Source organism: Panthera tigris, chromosome E2, assembly GCF_018350195.1.
Source record: "Panthera tigris isolate Pti1 chromosome E2, P.tigris_Pti1_mat1.1, whole genome shotgun sequence".
NCBI lineage: Eukaryota > Metazoa > Chordata > Mammalia > Carnivora > Felidae > Panthera > Panthera tigris.
In genome coordinates this window covers 8,606,149-8,623,758 of record NC_056674.1, presented here as the reverse complement: position 1 = coordinate 8,623,758, position 17,610 = coordinate 8,606,149, and the positions used below count along the sequence as shown (strand labels likewise).

The 17,610-nt window shown below is 59.2% G+C and overlaps 3 protein-coding genes and 1 non-coding gene across 4 annotated transcripts; 2 read left to right on the top strand and 2 right to left on the bottom strand.

Moving 5' to 3' along the window:
* Positions 1 to 38: 38 nt before the first annotated feature.
* On the top strand, positions 39 to 145 carry LOC122234441. The gene has a single exon (XR_006212229.1). It is a non-coding gene; the product is annotated as a U6 spliceosomal RNA (small nuclear RNA).
* Positions 146 to 457: 312 nt separating this feature from the next.
* On the bottom strand, positions 458 to 1,424 carry PTH2 (parathyroid hormone 2). Its single transcript, XM_042970083.1, has 2 exons — positions 1,303 to 1,424; positions 458 to 776 (listed from the first exon to the last, which is right to left on the bottom strand). The coding sequence occupies exons 1-2, from the start codon at positions 1,422 to 1,424 to the stop codon at positions 602 to 604; spliced, it is 297 nt and encodes a 98-aa protein (XP_042826017.1). The 3' UTR covers positions 458 to 601.
* Positions 1,425 to 2,759: 1,335 nt separating this feature from the next.
* GFY (golgi associated olfactory signaling regulator) lies at positions 2,760 to 6,137 on the top strand. Its single transcript, XM_042969506.1, has 4 exons — positions 2,760 to 2,924; positions 3,835 to 5,038; positions 5,255 to 5,428; positions 5,919 to 6,137. The coding sequence occupies exons 2-4, from the start codon at positions 3,856 to 3,858 to the stop codon at positions 6,116 to 6,118; spliced, it is 1,557 nt and encodes a 518-aa protein (XP_042825440.1). The 5' UTR covers positions 2,760 to 2,924; positions 3,835 to 3,855; the 3' UTR covers positions 6,119 to 6,137.
* Positions 6,138 to 6,461: 324 nt separating this feature from the next.
* Positions 6,462 to 16,782, bottom strand: SLC17A7 (solute carrier family 17 member 7). Its single transcript, XM_007074168.3, has 12 exons — positions 16,721 to 16,782; positions 12,467 to 12,719; positions 11,166 to 11,284; positions 10,770 to 10,884; positions 10,604 to 10,691; positions 10,362 to 10,448; positions 10,129 to 10,271; positions 9,311 to 9,460; positions 9,007 to 9,139; positions 8,414 to 8,524; positions 8,074 to 8,201; positions 6,462 to 7,835 (listed from the first exon to the last, which is right to left on the bottom strand). Exons 1-12 carry the CDS (start codon positions 16,780 to 16,782, stop codon positions 7,542 to 7,544), a joined length of 1,683 nt encoding a protein of 560 aa, XP_007074230.1. The 3' UTR covers positions 6,462 to 7,541.
* Positions 16,783 to 17,610: the final 828 nt, after the last annotated feature.

The following is a 17,610-nucleotide window of genomic DNA, read 5'->3' as shown; positions in this document are numbered from 1 at the left end:
GCAAAGGGTTAGCAAGCCAGGAGGGTGAAAAGAGACATGTGCTCGCTTCGGCAGCACATATACTAAAATTGGAACGATACAGAGAAGATTAGCATGGCCCCTGCGTAAGGATGACACGCAAATTCGTGAAGCGTTCCATTAAAAAAAGAGAGAGAGAGAGAGAGAGACAGAAGTACAGAGACTCAGAGAAGGCGAACTGATACCCAGAGAGTGACAGAGGCCTAGATAAGAGAAGGGGGCAGAGACTCAGAGGGAAACAGAAAGGGACAGAAACCCAGAGAGGAGGACAGAGACCCGTGGGTGGGGAGAGACAGAGGCACAGAGAGGAGGGGACAGAGCTGGGGCATGGAGGGAGGGCAGAGCAGAAATCCAGAGGGAGAGGGACTATGGGTGGTTGGAAAGATGATATAAAAAACCAAAAAAAAAAAAAAAAAAAAAAAAAAGTGGGGAGAGCAAAGAGAGTGAACCGGGGAAGAGGTCCGCTGGAGTAGCGACGCAAGCCCCGCCCCCAGACCCCGCGCGAGCACCCGGAGGGCGCAGGAAGGAGGCGCAGACCCGAGGCATTGGGAGGATCTTTATTGAGGTTGGGCGGGCACCGCGCTCAGGGCGCGTCCAGCACCAGCAGCTTGTGCATGTACGAGTTCAGCCAGTGGCGGCGCTCGAGGGCGGCCAGCAGCCGCGCGCGCTCCCGGAAGGCCGCGTCGTCAGCCAACGCCAGGCTCCGCCGCGACAGCGGGGGGGCGGGGCCCTCCCGGGCCCGCCCGGGGGGCCGGAGGCTGCCAGGAGACCAAGAGATGCGGTTACCGCGGGTCCAGGCCCCCGCCAGCCGCCGCCTGTACCCCCCGCCCCCCACGGTCTAATTCGAAGCCCTGTCCCTGCACCGTCCTGTGGAGTGGCTCGCTGTCTGTCCTCAGTCCCCCGTCTCTCTTCTCTGTGTGGGTCTCTGTCTCTCTGCTCACCGGGTTCGAAACTTCCTGAGTACGGAGACCGAGTCTGATGCATGTGTCCACCCCCAGCGCTCAGCGCACGGCCTGGCACACACTGAGAACCCAGTAAACTTTGCTCAAGCAATGAATCCGCCGCTGCTTGTTGGACTCCTTTCAAATCTCCCAACGCCATTCTCTGAATAATCTTGTATCTCTTTCTCGGGCTGATTCCCTGTCCACACTCCACCTCTCTCCACCCCTAGTCTCTTGTCCTCCTCTCTCTAGAGTCTCTGTGCGCCTTTCTCTTTGGGTCTATTCCCACCTCTCGGAACCCCCGCCCCTCCCTGGGAGTCGGGAGTCGGGGCGACGCAGGTACCTGAGGACCCCCGCGGGGGGCAGGGCGACTCCCGAGGCAGTGTGGTCGCCCCAGGGCACAAGCAGCAGAATCAGCAGCAGCAGCCGCACTCGGGGGCTCCTGGGCACCTGGCGGGTCTCCATCACCTGTGGAAAGACACGGAAGAGCTCAGTGAGGCCCACGTCCTGGCCCAGAACCCCGGACCCCACCACCCACCCACCTCCTGCGCCCGGTTGCAGGGCCCGATACCGCGCAGTGGGCTCGGACAGCGAGGCTTCGGCCCCCTTATATCGCCTCCACAGCCCCCGCAGCGGGTAGTGACGCAGACCAGGGGGCTGGGGGCACAGGGTCAGCCCCTCCACCAGGCTCATTAGGAGCCGCCAGCGGTAATGAGGAGCCAGGAGTGGGGGCCCTGCCTCTGCCTTGGCAGCCACCAACTAATTGGGACCAGGAGCTGGGACCCGAGGGGAAGCAGGAGGGGGAGAGACAGACAGACAGAGAAGTGGACACGGGAGGTGTGTCACAGGGATAAAAATAGAGACCAGCAGAGGGACCATCAGAGCAGAAGCCAGAGACACAGAGAAAGAGACAGGGAAGGCAACAGAAGAGGGACTGATGGAGAGAAGCAGAGACACGTAGATGAAGTAACCATGAGATGGAAGGACAAAGACAGGGTGACAGAGGAAAGGACAGAGAGGAAGAAAGGGAGCAACAGAGGAAGAAGGAAAGAAAGGGGGAACAGGGAAGAAGACAAAGAGCCAGCTAGAGATGGAGGGTGGAGGGAGGAGGCTCTGAGAACGACAGGAGATGGAAGGACAGCCAGCCCGGACAGGGATGCCTGGAGATAAATCCAGGTGGGAGAGAACCAGAAAGATAGAGTGAGAGATAGAGGGCAGGGAAGGGAAGGCAGAAGAAGGCAAAGGGTATGGGGTGGGGGGGCGGGGAGGAAGGCTGGTAAAATGATGAGCAAAATCAGGAGTCAGAAAAACCGCAAAGAGGGGAAAGAGACAAGAGTGACCCCGTGCATCGGTTTTAAGCCTTCTTGGGGAGGAGTTTGGGGGTGCTGTAAAGGCCCAGTCCTCTCACACTGGCTCTTAAGAGGGTGCTTTCTACACAGTGAGGAGGTAGGCCAAGGTTGGGAAGTCCCAAAGGGCGGCAGCCATCTGGGTATCTGAATGGCAAGACATGGGAACCTGGACTCCTAATTCTCCCAGGCAGGAGGGGCCTGGGAACCTGGATTCCTGGATCTGAGGGGAGGCACCTGGAGGCCCAGACTCCTGGGTCTTGAAGTATAAGGGCACCAGGGACCTAGACTCTTGGGTTTGCATGTAGGAGACACAAGATGGCCTGGACGCCTGGTTTCAAAGAAAAGATAGCTTGGTTGGGCCACATCCCTCCACTGGATAGATGATCCAGTCCCTAACTCCCTTCCCCATTCCAGAAACAATGTTCTTTATCTCTGTCCCTTTAAGAGAACAAGCCTGTCGCCAGGCTCCCAGGCTCCCCAGGGAGGGGGTCAGGTGCGTCATCTGCGCCCCTGGGACCCTACCTCCTGCTGCCCCGCCCAGAGCCATTCTGCAACATTCACCCATCTCTGCATCCAGCTCTGCTCACCTGCTGTTATCTTGGACCCCACTGAGCAGGTAAGAGACCCCAGGCCCCGAGTGGCCCTGTCCTCTCCGGGTATCTGCTGCCTCCACCTCCCGCTGGGCACAGACCTAGGTGTCTCTGCCTCAGACCAGTCCTGAGAGTCTGGGATCTCAGCTCCATCGCCAATAAACAGAGGGACTAGAGGAGTCCTGCCCCACAGCTCTCTCCTCTTGAAGGCTAAGGAATCCAGAACCCTCCACACCTATCTGTGGAGGACCCAAGACTCGGACTCAGAGTTCCGAGTCCCCTAGAGTTCGATATTCCTGTTTCCTTTCTCCCCCATTATCCAGCCTCCCCCCCCCCTTCAAAATTCTAGGCGTGTGAACCTTCAGGCCTCTTCTCTCTAAAGAACCAGGAATTTAGACCCACAGTGCCCTCCACCCTGAGGAAACAGGGAGTCTGAACCCCCAGCAACCTTCTCCCCCAGATCCTAGGAGTCTCCCTTCTCCCTCAGATCCAGGCATTCGGGCCCCCAACCCCCAGCCATTCCTTCTGAGCCTGCTTTAGCGTAAACAACTGTGCCCTGATGGTGTCCCTGGAGCCCTCAGAGAGGAAGGGATCCTGCATCTCCTTGGAGGTCTACATCCTCTGAAATAGAAGTTGAGGAGGTGTGAGGGCTTGGAGAGGTGTCATTCTTTCCCAATTTTCCTGCCCCCCACCCCCTGCCTCGGGGAAATACATAAGGAAATTAACTACGACTCCCAAGAAGCCCCGCGTCTCAGTCTCCCTTAGCTACTGCACAGCCTTCAGGGCTTTGCAGTTAGGTCCTCCTTTCCCTGGCGCGGAGCTGGGCGGGATCACGGCCCACCTGGGGACCGGTGGGCGTGGCCTCCGGGCAAGGGCGGGGGCGGGGGTTCCCAGGAGGCTTCCAACTTTAACCCCTTTCTTCCCGCTTCCCCGCAGCTATAGGCGTCTCCCAGAGCTATGAAATCCCTCTGTCCCATCCTCTTCGTCCTCATCTTCCTCCTCGCCAGGCTGGGTTCCAAGGCTGACCCTTCGGCCTCACCGCTTACAGGCTCCGACCTCTCTGAGATGGGCCACCCTTCTCAGACCTCCCCTCCTGCTTCTGAGAATTCCACTGGAGACCAGCCTAACCCAGATTCCCCCGTGACTACTTATCCTGAGCTCTCCAAAATACCTCATGCAGTTTCCCCTGAACCCTCCCTCCCTGACTTCCCTGAGACTCCCAACCATGACCTCCAAGAAAGCCCACACCCAGAGTCTCCTGAGACTCCTACATCTAACTCACTCAATACCTCAATATCACACTCCCTGGAGACATCCCAAATTAACCCCTCCAAAATAACACATCCAGAACCTTCTGCGGCCCCCAAACCTGACCCAACTGATATCCCACACCCAGAATCTCCTGAGACCCTCAAACCTAGTCCCTCCAAAACTTCACACCCAGAATTTCCTGAAACCCCAAACCCTGACCCTACACAAACTCCACACCAAGAATCCCCAGAGATTCCCAAACTTAACTCCATCGAAGTCTCACGTGCAGAAGTCCCTGAGACGCCAAATCCTGATCCCACCAAGAGTCTTCACCCCAAAACTCCAGAAACCCCAAACCCTGACACCACTGAAACCCCCCACTCTGAATTCCTCCAGACCCTGTATCCTGACTCTACTGAAAGCCTCCGCCCAGAATCCCATGTAACCAGCAACCCCAACCCCACTGAAATTCCCCAGACAGAATCCCCCACAACCCACTACCAAGATGCAACAGAGAACCCCATGACCTCGGACCCTGAGATCTCCGCCAGTCTTCACTCAGAAACCACTACACCTTTCAAGGACAAAGCAACAGCTGCCCTAAATGAGCTGCCCCCGAATCCCAAAGCAGAAACCCCTGCAGTCACCCAGCCTGACTCCCTTAAATTGCCCACCTCAGAGTCTCCTGGCACAGTTGAGTTGAAGGCCTCCCAGGACTCTAGCCCTAAAGGGCCTGACGCCCTTCTTCCCTCAGCCCGGATTGCGGGCCCCCCTGCTCCTCCAGGGTCCCCCAGTCAGTTGGCCCCTGCCACTCCGCGGGTCCCCCAGCGGCGCAGCCGAGGTGAGAGAGTCAACACTATCATCGTGGTGGAACGAGTGGAGGAGACCGGTGAGGGGCCAGGACCCGGACTCCTGGGTCCGAGGGAAGAAGGGGCTGGAGGCCGGACTCCTGGGTCTCGGGGAGGGCGGGATGGGGACCTGGCTCCTAAGTTTAAGGCGGGAGGGTGCTGAGGACGGGGATGCTGGGACTGAGGAAAGAGGGGGGTCTCAGGAAGAAGGGGGCTAGGGGTTTAGATTGCTCAATTCCTGGCCCCTCGTCCTTCAGGCGTGACCCTGGTGGGGCGCCCCCGGGGCGCGGCGGGAGGGGCCCTCTGCCTATTCCTCGCCGGGATCGGCCTGCTGATCGGTATTTTCCTGCTGCTGTGGTGTCTCTACCGCCGGGCGGCTCGACACCGGCCCTTCGCACATCACCGGCTTCCAAACGACGGAGATGAACCGGGTGAGCGACCCTTACAGCGACGGCACGCTCCCTTACCCTGGTTTCGCCTGCCAAAAAGTACAGGTCCTCCATCCTAGGTCCATAGAAGCCCCGACCCCTCTCCATGATCCTGCCCCCAATTCTCCGAAATTACACACACACACACACACACACACACGCGCGCGCGCACACGTCCAGCGCCGCCCCCAGCCCAGCTGGGAATTGCAGCAGGCTGGGAGCCAAGGGTCCCTACAAGCCCCGCCTCTTTCCCCTCCCTGGGCGGGGCCGGAGCCCCGCATTCCCCGCCCCCCCACTGCGGGCCCCGCCCCTGCTACGCGGATGCCACGCCTCCTCTCCCATTTGGGGAATGGGGCACCCGCCCTTTAATTTGAAAACCCAGTTCTAAAGAACAGTCGTAATCCTGTCTCCCGCCTTCTCACTGGCCAGCGGCACAGTGAGGGGACAGGCCCCTTGTCTGCCTGGGGATGACTTCGCCCCTTCGCTCCCACAGTTATGCATTTGGAAGCCCCGAAGGACCCCTACGACCTCTACTTTTACGCGCCGGATGCCTGGGTCCCTTCACACATCGCCACCAAACAGCCGCCGCCCACCCCCCCGCTGCCGCCCAAGCTGCCCCCGCCGCCCTGCGGGAGGCGCCCCCAGAGCCTGGAGCCGCTCTCCCCCGCCACGCTCCCCAACAACTTCGTGTGAGCCCCGCTCGCGTCCCGCCAGACCCGCGCCATCCCCAGGCCGAGGAAGGACCCAGAGGTCCTGACCTCCTGGCATGCTTTGCTACCTAGTAGTCCTCCTGGATAGGAAGTCCCACCCACAGAGAAGCTTTCGCTGTGACCGGAGAACACCGTCTTGAGTGCGGCCGAATAAATCAACTGTTCCCAAAGCTAGGCACGTACTCTGGCCTGAGTCCTGGGAGAGGAGGGGGCTGGGACCCTAGGATACCGGGTCTGAGATAGGAGGGAGCTGGGGGCCCAGACTCCTGTGACTGCCAAGGCCAAGGACGACTGAGTGTGAACACCAAAGCATTTTATTGGGAGTGGGGCAGGGCAGGATTCACAGTCACAGAGACAGACACAAAGACACAACCCTGCTCCGGGGAAAAACACCCCTCTCCCCCAGCCCCATTCCGTTTCCTGGGATTCTGTGACTTCTCCTGCATAGGTTCCCCAAATTCTAAGCCGAAAGAGGGGAGTCTGAGAGGGGAAGGATCCCAGGTTCTGAGTCATTTAGCCCCTGAGGGACACAACAAATGGCCACTGAGAAAATGAGGGTAGTTTGAAACCACCCAGGAGAATAAAGTGCAAGGAACTGGGGGAAGAGGGGCATCTTGAAACCACCATGGGGAAGTTCAGTGATGGTGGCTTCACACCGTTGAGTGGATGGACTTGAGCAGCCACTATTTAGACCTGAAAACGTCAGAAAAAGTGCATGGGGGTGGAGAGAGGCATAGTGTTAAAACGCCATCTTGTTTCCCTAGACATTGTGCTAAGCTAGGGAGGTCTTGGGGAATTTGGTGCTTCAGCAGAACCTGCTGGTGGAGGGAGGGGGTGAAGGGGGGAGGGGGGCTTGAAACCGCCATTTTCCCTCAGAAACGCTGGTGAGAATCAATCCCTAGAATGGCGGGGATGGGCGATTGGTTAACCCAACCTGGAAAATGCAAAATAGAATCGGGAGAGGTTGGGAACTTCTAGAGGAAGATCTTCAGTTTTTCTGAAAGGAGAGGAAGGCTGAGTAATCTCAGGGCTTAACCCCAGAGAGTCCCAGGTGTTAAAGAGAAGGTGGTGGGGAGGGTGCCTCAAAACCACAAGAGAGAGTCAAAGATTGAACTGTCCATTCAAATAAAGCCCTGAAAGGAGAGATTTGAAACCACTGAGGCAGAACAAGTGGAGAAGGAAACCTTTAGGGGAATTTGGGTATCCTTGAAACTGCCAGTCTGCAGCTTCACTACCCCTGAGAGGCAATTGGGAAGGGAAGAGGATTTGACAGCACTGGGGAAGAGGGCGAGTGCTTCTTAGGCCTGCAGCAGGACAGAGAGGACTGGGGTTCCTTGACAGTCACTCCGGCCAGTGACGTGTGGAATGGAGGTCCTGGAAACTGCCATTCAGTGGGAGGCACATGGTCAGTAGTCCCGGACAGGGGGTGGGGGTCTTGGGGGCTGAACTGTGCTGTGTGTGGCCCCATAGGAAGGAGGGGGAGCAGGGGGTGCCCCGGGGGGTTCAGCCTCATCCTCCATTTCGCTTTCGTCACTGCCAGCCAGCTGGTCGTGGCCAACGAAGCCACACTTCTCTTCGCTCATCTCCTCAGGCTCCGCCCACGGCTGCTTCTCTCCAGAAGCGAAGACCCCGTAGAAGATGACACCCCCATAGTGCACCAGGGAGGCGATTAGGAATACGTACTGCCACTCTTCCCGAGTCTGGGGGGGGGGGTGACAATGGAGAGGTGAGATCAGAGGACAGAGAAACAGGAGGGGGAGAGAGAAGGCGGGGGGGGGGCGGGGGGGGAGGACGGGCAGAGAAAGGGAGACAGAGATCCAGAGAGAAGCGGAAAGACCCAGGAGAGGGCAGGGAATGGAGCCCGGAGAGGTTGTCGCACGTCAGGAAGGTGCCATACACAAACCCGGAGGGCGAGTGGGTCAGGGCCAGTGCACGGACCTTGTGCTTAGTCATGGCACCCACGATGATGGGGCACACCATGCCTGACAACGTGCCCACGCCGTTGGAGATGCCCATGAGGATGCTGGCGTAGCGCGGGGCGATGTCCAGGTGGTTCACGTTGAACCCTGGCGAGGCAAGCCAGAAGGCGTCACTCTGACGCAGTGAATCTCACTCAGAGGGACTCCTACTGAGCCGCCCCACCCCCCACGTCCCCCCACCCCCACCCCGGCTCTTTCCAGACCACCTTTTGCGAGGCTGGAAGGTCCCCTATCCCGAGCCGGTGAGTTCCCTACAGAGCTGTCCAGAGTCCGCCAAGCTGCGGATCCGCGGTTCTCACCAGAGATGGCGAAGCCGCTGAAGCCCACGGCGAGGACCAGGAAGGAGATGGCCACGCCCTTGGAGTGCGAGTAGCCGACCACCAGCAGCAGCGTGGCTTCCATGCCGAAGCCTACGGAGGGCCGGAGGGCCGTCTCATCTGAGCCTCGGCCTCCCCACACCGCCTCTCCAGCCCGTTCCCGCCCCAGTCCGGCCGCCTCCATGCCGGTCCCCGGCTTTGTGCAGCCCGCCTCGTCCCTCATTCCGCCCGCGCTCGCCCTAACCAAACCCTCACCTCCCTGGTCCTCAACCAGGTGCACGGGGGCCAGCACCCCCCGCCCCAGCTGGGTCCTCCGTGGCCCCACGCCCCGACTAGGCCACGCCCCGACTAGGCCACGCCCTAAAGACTCAGCTCCAGGCCCCTGCATAGTCACACGCGCCAGCCCCTGCCACCAGGTGAGCCCTGAGACTGCAGCCAGGGGTTCCGTTCCACCCACGCCCTCCTTCGCCCGCGCCGGGACTTTTTGGACACGCCCCTGGCCCCACCTCCATCCTCACCTGGTTCCGCCCCGCCCAGGCGGTCCCAGACCCGGCTCGGGGCCCCGCCCCACTCACCTCCACAGTTCATCAACTTGCGCACGTTAGTCGTGGACATGATGCGGCGGCTCCTCAGGAAGTCCGCGATCTGGCCGCCGATGGGCACGATGATGGTCATGACCAGATGGGGCAACGCTGACACCAGGCCCACCTGCACCAGCGAGCGCACAGAGCGAGGGCTCAGGGGCTGCTGGCCGGACATCTCCACCCGGTTAGTGCACCACTGGCTCCTTCCTGTCCCTCGTTCCAACCTCTTGGGATCCGGGCCCGGTTGCTTCATCTCCCCCCGCTGCGCCCCCTGCTTTCCCCTCCTGGGCCCAACCTTGCTGATCTCGAAGCCGAACACCTCTTCGAAGTAGGCAGGCTGGGAGATAAGGAGCAGGTAGAACGTCCAACTGCGGCAGAAGTTAGCCACGATGATGGCGTAGACTGGCATGGAAGTAAAGAAGCGCCGCCAGGGTGTGTTAAACTTCTGGGGGTGGGGGGAGAAGAGCGGCCGCTAAGATCGAGACCAGGGCTGGGTGCTCTCCGTGTCCCTTCCGGGACCCTATTATAGTCCCACAGAGACCCAGGTCTCCCGACTTCACTAAAACCTCCGGGGACGCAGGGGCACCAGCCTGACCATGTCCCTGTGGGGACCTTGGCATCCTAGCCTCACAGTGACACTTCAGAGATGCAGGCGTCCCGACTGTACGGTGTCCCTCAGGTTCGCAGGGGTGCGGACCCCATGATGACCCTCAGGGACCCATAAAGGTGAGCCCAGGAGTCTCTTTCCATTTCCATTATGCCCCCTAATTCTAGCCTCACTCACCCGTCTAAGCAACCCACCCCCCACACTCGAATCCCGCCTCTGCCGGTTTAACTACGTCTCATACTGGTTCTGTCCACCTAGCAACCTAGCCCTGCCCTCAGCACCTGCTGATCCTTTCTTCCCCGGGCTTTAACCCCGCCTCCTAGGTTCTAGCCCCGCCCACTGTGCGTCCCCTAGCCCGTCTCCTCTGAGAGTCTACAGCAACCCAACACGATCTACACTCTACACTGCGTGCAGGTTCGAAGCCCCCTTTTTTCCTGCCTCCCTGCCTGGATATCTCTTCTTGCCCCACCGCTCCCCCCCCCCCCGCCACAGGCTTGGGCCCGGACCGTGACCGGGTTCATGAGTTTGGCGCTCTCGCCGATGGCGTCCTCGATGTACTTGCGCTCCTCTTCCGAAATGCTGGGGTGCAGAGCCGGGGACTCATAGGAGACGAGCAGCCAGAACAGGTACCAAAAGATCCCGAAGCTGCCTGGGGGGGGTCAGGAGGGGGACGGAAGCGAGGCAATGACCGGCCTCGCTCCGCCCCAGCGCCACCCGGACCCAGGCTCCGGACCCTCACCGTAGACGTAGAACACAGAGCTCCATCCTGAGTACTGCACCAGGACCCCGGCGAGAGGCATCGCGACCACCGCCCCAGCATAGGAACCTAAGGGGGAGGGTGCAACATGTAGAAGAGGCTCATCTACCCTCAGATCCGGGAATGTGGACTTCCAGCCCCTGCTTTTCTGGGACACAGAAGTACAGGCCACAGCCCCTCCTCCCTCAGACCCGCAAGTCTGGATCCCAGCCCCTTCCTCTCACCGCAGAAGGCGGTTGTTGCCAAGCGACTCCGCTCTAGGGGCGGGGCCCATTTGCTCCAGATCCCGTGGCAGGCGGGGTACGTGACCCCCTAGGAAGGAGAAAACCAAAGTCAACGAGAAGAGGCGGAGTCAGAACAGGCACAGGGTCATGTGGAGCAGGGCTTTACCTCTACCAACCCCTGCAGGATCCTCACGAAGATGACACAGCCATAGTGGACTCGGGCAGCCGAGGGGATCAGCATGTTTAGAGTGGATGTAGCCACAATAGCAAAGCCGAAAACCCTGGTGGGAAGAGTCCGTAGTACGAGAATAGGGTCCAGCTCTCCCGCCAAAGCTAGGATTCCGCTCTTCCTGCCCACGGCGGGCCAGGCCTTGTGTTCTCCAAGACCCCCGGCTCCCACCACTGTCTCACCTTCCACAATCGCCCCGCCTTCCTCCAAGACCCCGCCCCTAACACAGGCTCCTCCCATGTCCCCCCGTCAGTCTCTAAATGCCAGGCCACACCCACTAAGTCCACCCACACAACTGTAGTTCCCGCCCACTTCGAGACCCCAGCCCTGTACCTGTTGGCTGCGAATTTCTGGCAAATAAATCCTCCGGGAATCTGGGTGACAATGTAGCCCCAGAAAAAGGAGCCGTGTATGAGGCCAACAGTCTCTGGATCCCAGTTAAATTGAGCTTTCTGCGGGCCAAAAGGCACGTCAAACGAGCTGTTCCGCCCCCAGGCTCTGCCCCTCCACCAATCAGCACAGACAGATTTAGTCCCTCAGCCAATCAGCAACAGGGATTCCCCTCTCGCGCCAAAACACCTGCCAATCAGAATTCAAGCCGTCCTCCTCCCAACTCTGCTCCGGGTAGGCTTCCAGGGGCTGCTCTGCCCTAGCAACGGGGCCTGCTGCTGCCTAGAAGCCTTCGCTGTCTCAGTGCCCCAGCTTTGACTGTCTAGGGGCGCATAAATGGGGTGGGGACTCTTTCTCCACTTACGCCTCTTAACCAACCTACGAACTGTTTGTGGAGTGACTGGGTGGGGTCTGGCCAGGGACCGGAAGTAGCCAAAGGGGCGGCCTGACTGGAAGGGAGCAAGAGGCGAGGCAGGCAGGCCAATGCCTAAATCAGGAGTTTTTCCCAGGGCACGGGCACGATCTACACCGGAATTAAAATAGGAAGGATGTCTGGGGCGCCTGGGTGGCTCTGTCTGGTAAACGTCTGACTTTGGCTCAGGTCATGATCTCACGGTTCGTGGGTTCGAGCCCCATATCAGGCTCTGTGCTCAGAGCCTGGAGCCTGCTTCGGATTCGGTATGTCTCTCTCTCTCTCTCTCTCTCTCTGCCCCTCACCCACTCATGCTCTGTCTCTCAAAATAAATGGGTTTTTTTTAGAATTTTTTTTAAAAAATAGGGAGGAAGTCTGAGATGAAGCGGGCTTTAGGTAAGGGCCGGAGTCAACGAAGCGGGATTTAGCAGCGACTGAACTTCAGAAACGCCAGGATCAAAACTCAGGGTGGAGCCTGCCATGGGGCTGGGATTAAGTTGTGACACTGGTGACAGGCATAGATGGCAGGTGGAGCAAAGTTGCTAGGAGGCCCAAAATGGGGCAGGGGCAAAACACGTAGGGAACCCAATGCTGGCGCAAAGTCTACCCTGAGAAAAATAGGGGCGGAGCTTCATTTAACTGGGGGCAGGGCTTAGGAAGAGGAGACCCCCTAGAGCAGAGGGGAGGCGTAGGGGACGCACAGATGGGCGGGGCTACTCCGGCTGCGGTGGGAAGGGGCTGGGCCAGGATTGCTCGTGGACGAACGTGACGTCAGCAGGGGGCGTGGGCAGGGCCAGGTGGGCCGGCGTGCCGGGGCACGCCCCTGAACTACCTGCACCACCACGTGGCCCCCGCGGTGGGTAGTGCTGTTGTTGACCATGGAGACGATGGCCACGCCCAGGTTGCAGCGGATCCCAAAGCTGATGCAGAAGCCCAGACCGCTCATGATGGCGATAATGTAGCGGCGAGGGAGACCGAAACAGGTGCAGTCCACTACCGGCGGGTCCCGGGTCTGCGTCGTCACCGGGCGCCCGTCCGCACTCAGCTCTAACGTCTCTGCACCTTCCTGCCGCTTCTCCAGAAGGCTGCGGGGCAGCAAGAATCAAAGACTCGTAAGTCCAGGCCCCCGGCCCCCTCCTCCCCATGAGTCCAGTGCAAAACCTCCTGCTTTTCAAGATCCACGATTCTAAGCCCGCACTCCCTCCTTCCCCAAGAGTCCGGCCCTAACTCCCTTCGCCCCCCCCCCCATCCAGGAATCTGGACCCCCCCCTCCATCCCCCACAGACCATGAATTCGCACTGCCAGCTGCCTTCTCTCGCAGACTCAGATATGGGGGTCCTCAGTTTCCTTCTCCCCCAGCCCTGTTATCTCTCGACTCAGGAGTTTTAGACCCCAGAGTACGCTTCGTGATCCAAGAACCTGTGCCCCCAGCCCCCACCCTAAGGCCCAGAGATTCTCCAGCCCCCTCTTCCAGATATGAGTCTATTTGAGGAAGCAAAAAGCGCTAAGGAGATGCTTCAGCAAAGGTGTCAAAAGAACAGATGCTTCTCAGCCACGTCTGCTATATATACCGACCCCCTCCTCTCCTGCCCCCTGCGGCATGCCCTTCCCTGCTTCCAGGCCCCAGGTGTGGGGCCGACATCCAGCTGACTCCCTTCAGACACCGGAAGCCCATTTCCTGAGGGTGGGGAGAAGTCAGGGTCCCCGGAATCCAGCAGCCCAGCCAGACATCCCTGGGGAACCTTGAGTTCAGGCTGTCTGCTAGGGGGTAGGGAGGGGGAGTGGCGGGTGGTGTCCTGGCAAGGGACAGATGGCCCTGGTAGGGGGATTGGCTCAGTCCCCAGTGTGGCTCTCGCCCCCGCCCGTTCTGGAATTGAGTCTGTGATGATGGATTGGGTATTTGGAGAACCACCTCAAACCCAGAGAGAGGCTGCAGGGAAAGAGAGGTGCCCTGAAACAGGGTGTCCAAAAGGAGGGCGACAGAGATGGAGTGGGGGTGGGCAGAGGTTGAAACAAAGAGGGTCAGGGACACAGAAGGAGAGACAGAGACCCAGAGAGAAAAGGGAGAACAGACCAGAGACCCTGAGAGGGAAGGGGACAGAACCTCAGAGATGGAGAAGGACAGCAACCTGAAAGAGAGGACACATAGATGCAGAGAAAGATGGAGAGACCAAGGGACTGAGGAGAAACAAGCTGGGGACGTGATTTGCGAGATGCGGCCCCTCTCTGAGGCGGGTACGCAGCCAGGGGATCGGGCTGGATCCCAGGAAGGGGCTAGAACAGATGGAGGCGAGGGAGACTGGGACGGGGGAGGAAAGAACAGCCAGACGGTCTGGGGGGAGGCGGGTGGAAGCGATGAGAGAACACAGCCACCCTCCCCATCCTAGAACTTAAGGAGGTGGGGGGGGGCAGCTAAGAAACGGGGTAGGAGAAAGAGACTGGGGGAGTGGACAGTACCCAGGAGGGACCAGGAAAGGGAGCCAGATTGGGGGGGGGGCGGGGAATAAATGCCCCAGAATGTAAGCTCAGACTGGTAGAGACTGCCCCCACCCCGCATCAGAACCTGCCAGCCATAGCGAGTAGACTTTGACCCGGGTTACCATCAGAGGCTATTGGACCCTGAAACTCAGGATGTGATTGCAGCCCCTGAAATTTGATACCCGTTGTGGAGACTCCAATGTGTCAGATACCTGACCAAGGCTTTCTAAATGGGCTGCAGCGGTGGGGGGGTGGGGGGGGTGTCAGTATCCCACATCTATAAAATGGGGACCAGGGTAGAATGTGAAGTTACAAGGAGGGAACTGCCAGGTGATACTGATCATCTCAGGATAAGAGAACCAGGGTGCAGAGATGAAGTGACCCGAGTGATTCCCAGAAGACAAGAACAGAGAGGGGGAGGGCCTGGAGGGAGGTCCTCCTCCCCTTCCTGGGTGCCCGGAATGCCGCGCTTAGGAAGCAGTTCACCAAAATGAAGAAGGTGTCACAATCTCCCTCTCCCTGGGTCTCTGTCTTTGCTTCTCTCCGGTTCTCTGTCCGCTCCCCTGCTCTCGCAGGCCTCTGTCCCCTTATGTCCCTTGGTAGCCTCCTGCCATTGCACAACTAGGGAAACTGAGGTTCAGAAAGCAGAAGTAGCAGGTCCAAGGTCACACGCCAGAGTGCGATGACGGGTTCTGAGCGTTCCCTGGCCCCTGCCATCGCCCCATCCAAGGCCTGGTTCTCAGAAAGGAGGCACCTTGGCTCCTGTCTCTCCTGCATTCCCCTCCCCCTGCCATGTCCTTGTCACAAGTCGCTCCGGGTGACTGTCTGTTTCCTGGTCTGAGGGAGTTCCCACCCACTCCAGGATCACTCATCTCGAGGAAACTGCAGCCTCCATCCCAGGCTTGGGAGGGGCTGGCCTGGGTTCGAATGGCGGCATTTGTAATTAATCCGTTGATTTTTTCCCCCCTTTTCGAACTGAGCCTCAGTTTCCCCAGCTTTGTCTAAAGGATTTAATGGAATCAGGGTGTTACGTCCAGTACAGGGCATTCTGCCTCTCCCCAGCCATCGAAGTAAAGCCCAGGGTTCAGCTGCAAAGCTCTTCTCAAACTCCAGCTCCTTGATGACTGTCTTGGGGGCAGCTCCGAGCTCTGGGGTCTCTAGAGGCTCAGGAGGCAGCTCAGGGAGGTGAAGGTAAGACACAGACAGACTGAGAAGCGCAGACACACACGAGAAGCTGAGACGCAGGGGCTGAGGGAGGGGGCCTGAGCAACACATCCCTCCCACCACCACCCTCCTTCCAGCCCCCTCCATCAGCACGGCTCTCTCCCTCTCCTGACTTCGCACTGATGTATTTTGAGAAACTCGTGAAAGGAGGCGAGAAAAAGGGTGGGGAGGGGCTGGAAGATTGGGGAAAGAAGGGGTGAGGTTATCTCAGCTCCCCCGCCCCCCATTGCACCACCCTCCTGCCCCCTCCCTTCTGTCCAGCCTTATTCCCATCTTTCCAGTTACTAGAGGGTGGGGGAACTTTAGGAGCTAGAAAGTGATCCGCAGCAAGGAGGACCGGTGTTCAGTCTTAGAGAAGGACTTGCATGGCCTAGGGAGAGGCACTGAGGGTCAACTAAAGACGGGGTCAGGGCCAAGGGGACAGGGTCCAAGGGAATGGCAGCAGGGGCATGGTCCTGATGAGGCCATCTCCTCCCCGCACTGTGGCCGGATATTTTTAGGCTTCTCCGCAGCTGAGTAATTTCTCTGACTTGGAGCCAGGGCTGGGGTTGGGGGTGAGAGATTTGGGTGGAGGTGTCCAGCAGACTGTCCTGGGGACACCCAGGTCACTGGGGTCATCTCCCTGGATGATGAGAAGTCCTTCTTAGCTCTAGTCTATATCCTTCGGGAAGTCCACCATACCCCAGGGCCTAATTTTTGGCCTGCAACTTCTTTCCCCCCCAGAGACCCAGGATACCCTGGCTTCTCCTCCCAGCTTAGCTCTCCCCAAGGACAAGGACCAATGCGCCCCAATCCGCTTTAGCTTCAGATTAAACTCTCTGAGAGATGGACACTGAAAAAGACACAGGGAGATGGAGACACCCAGGGCAGGGGATAAAAACCCAGAGAGAGGGGGACAGACACCCAAAAGGAGAGGGTCAGAGACCCCGAGAGAGGGGAGCAGAGACCCAAGAGAGAGGGGTTGATAGAGATCTGAGACCAGTGGCCAGAGACTCGGAGAGAGGGGGGGACAGAGACTTGCAGATAAAGGGAAATAGAGACTCAGAGAGGGGGCAAGATCCTAAGAAAGGAGGCAGAGTGAAGATAAGTGAACAGAGACCCAAAAGTGAGGAAGGGGGTCAGAGATCCAAAGAGAAGGAAAGAGGCAGTCCCAGGGGAAAGGGTAGAGTCTGGGGTGGGGTGGGACACGGAAAAATGAATGAGATGATGGACGAGACTGGACCAGGGAGAGCGGACTGTTGGAGGAGGGAGAAAATAGAACAAATGAGTGGAACCCCCATGCACGGGTATCGTTCGTCCAACTGTCCGTCTCTGTCCAGCTGGGAATGTGCGTCCTCCTCGGACCCTCGGGCTGTTCCCCACCCAGGACCCTCACCACGCTCACCGGTGCAGCCTCCCGAGGGCGCGACCCGCTAGCTTCCGAAACTCCTCCTGACGGAACTCCATGGTGGCTGCCCCTGCCGCCGGTCCCCCCCCCCGCCGATCCCCCCGCCCGCGGGCCCGGGCGGCCGCGTCCGGGTTCCCGGGGTCCGCCCCGGCCCGGCCGGCCCCGCAGCTCCGCTCGGGGGGAAGGAGGCTGCGTGTGCCGGCTGCCTAGGGGCTGTCGGTGGACTCAGCGTCGGGGGCGGGGCGGGCGGTGGCGATGCCCCGCCCACCCTCGATAGACCACGCCTCTTGTGTTCTAGTCCCGCCCCCTCCCGCAGCCCTCCAGCTCCTTTCCGCCTGCCCCTTCCACTCCAAGACCACGCCTCTGGGTTCTGAACTCACTCCTCCGGGTTGCGTCGCCCCAATTCTATCCCTTCCCGGAGTTACTCCCCTCCCCGTTTCCATCCTCCCCCCAACTCCTTCTATCTCTTTTCTCTCCTCCCGAGTTCTCTTGCCCACCTGAGGTTTCCCTCTCCTTTTTAGTTCGTCCTAATTTCGTCCTGGCGCTTTCGCCCCCTATGGTTCCATCTTCTACGTTTCATTCTCCAGCCCTATCCCCCCGAGTTTCTGTGCCCTCCAGTTCCACATCCCGCCTCCCGAATTCCACCCCCATCCCGCGTCGTCCCTCAGCTCCGACTTCCTCATTCAGAGGGTGCTTTCTCATTCAGAGAATTCTTTCCCCCTGAATTCCAACTCCCCATTTCGATCCACCCATTGTCCCCTCTTGTTCTTCCCCCACCCAGTTTCTTCCCTCTGGACTTCCATCCACCTGTTTCCGTCTTTCCTTTTTAAAATTCTACCCCCTTCCATCTCTATTTCCCTTTGGGGCGCATGCCCCTCATGGTTTCT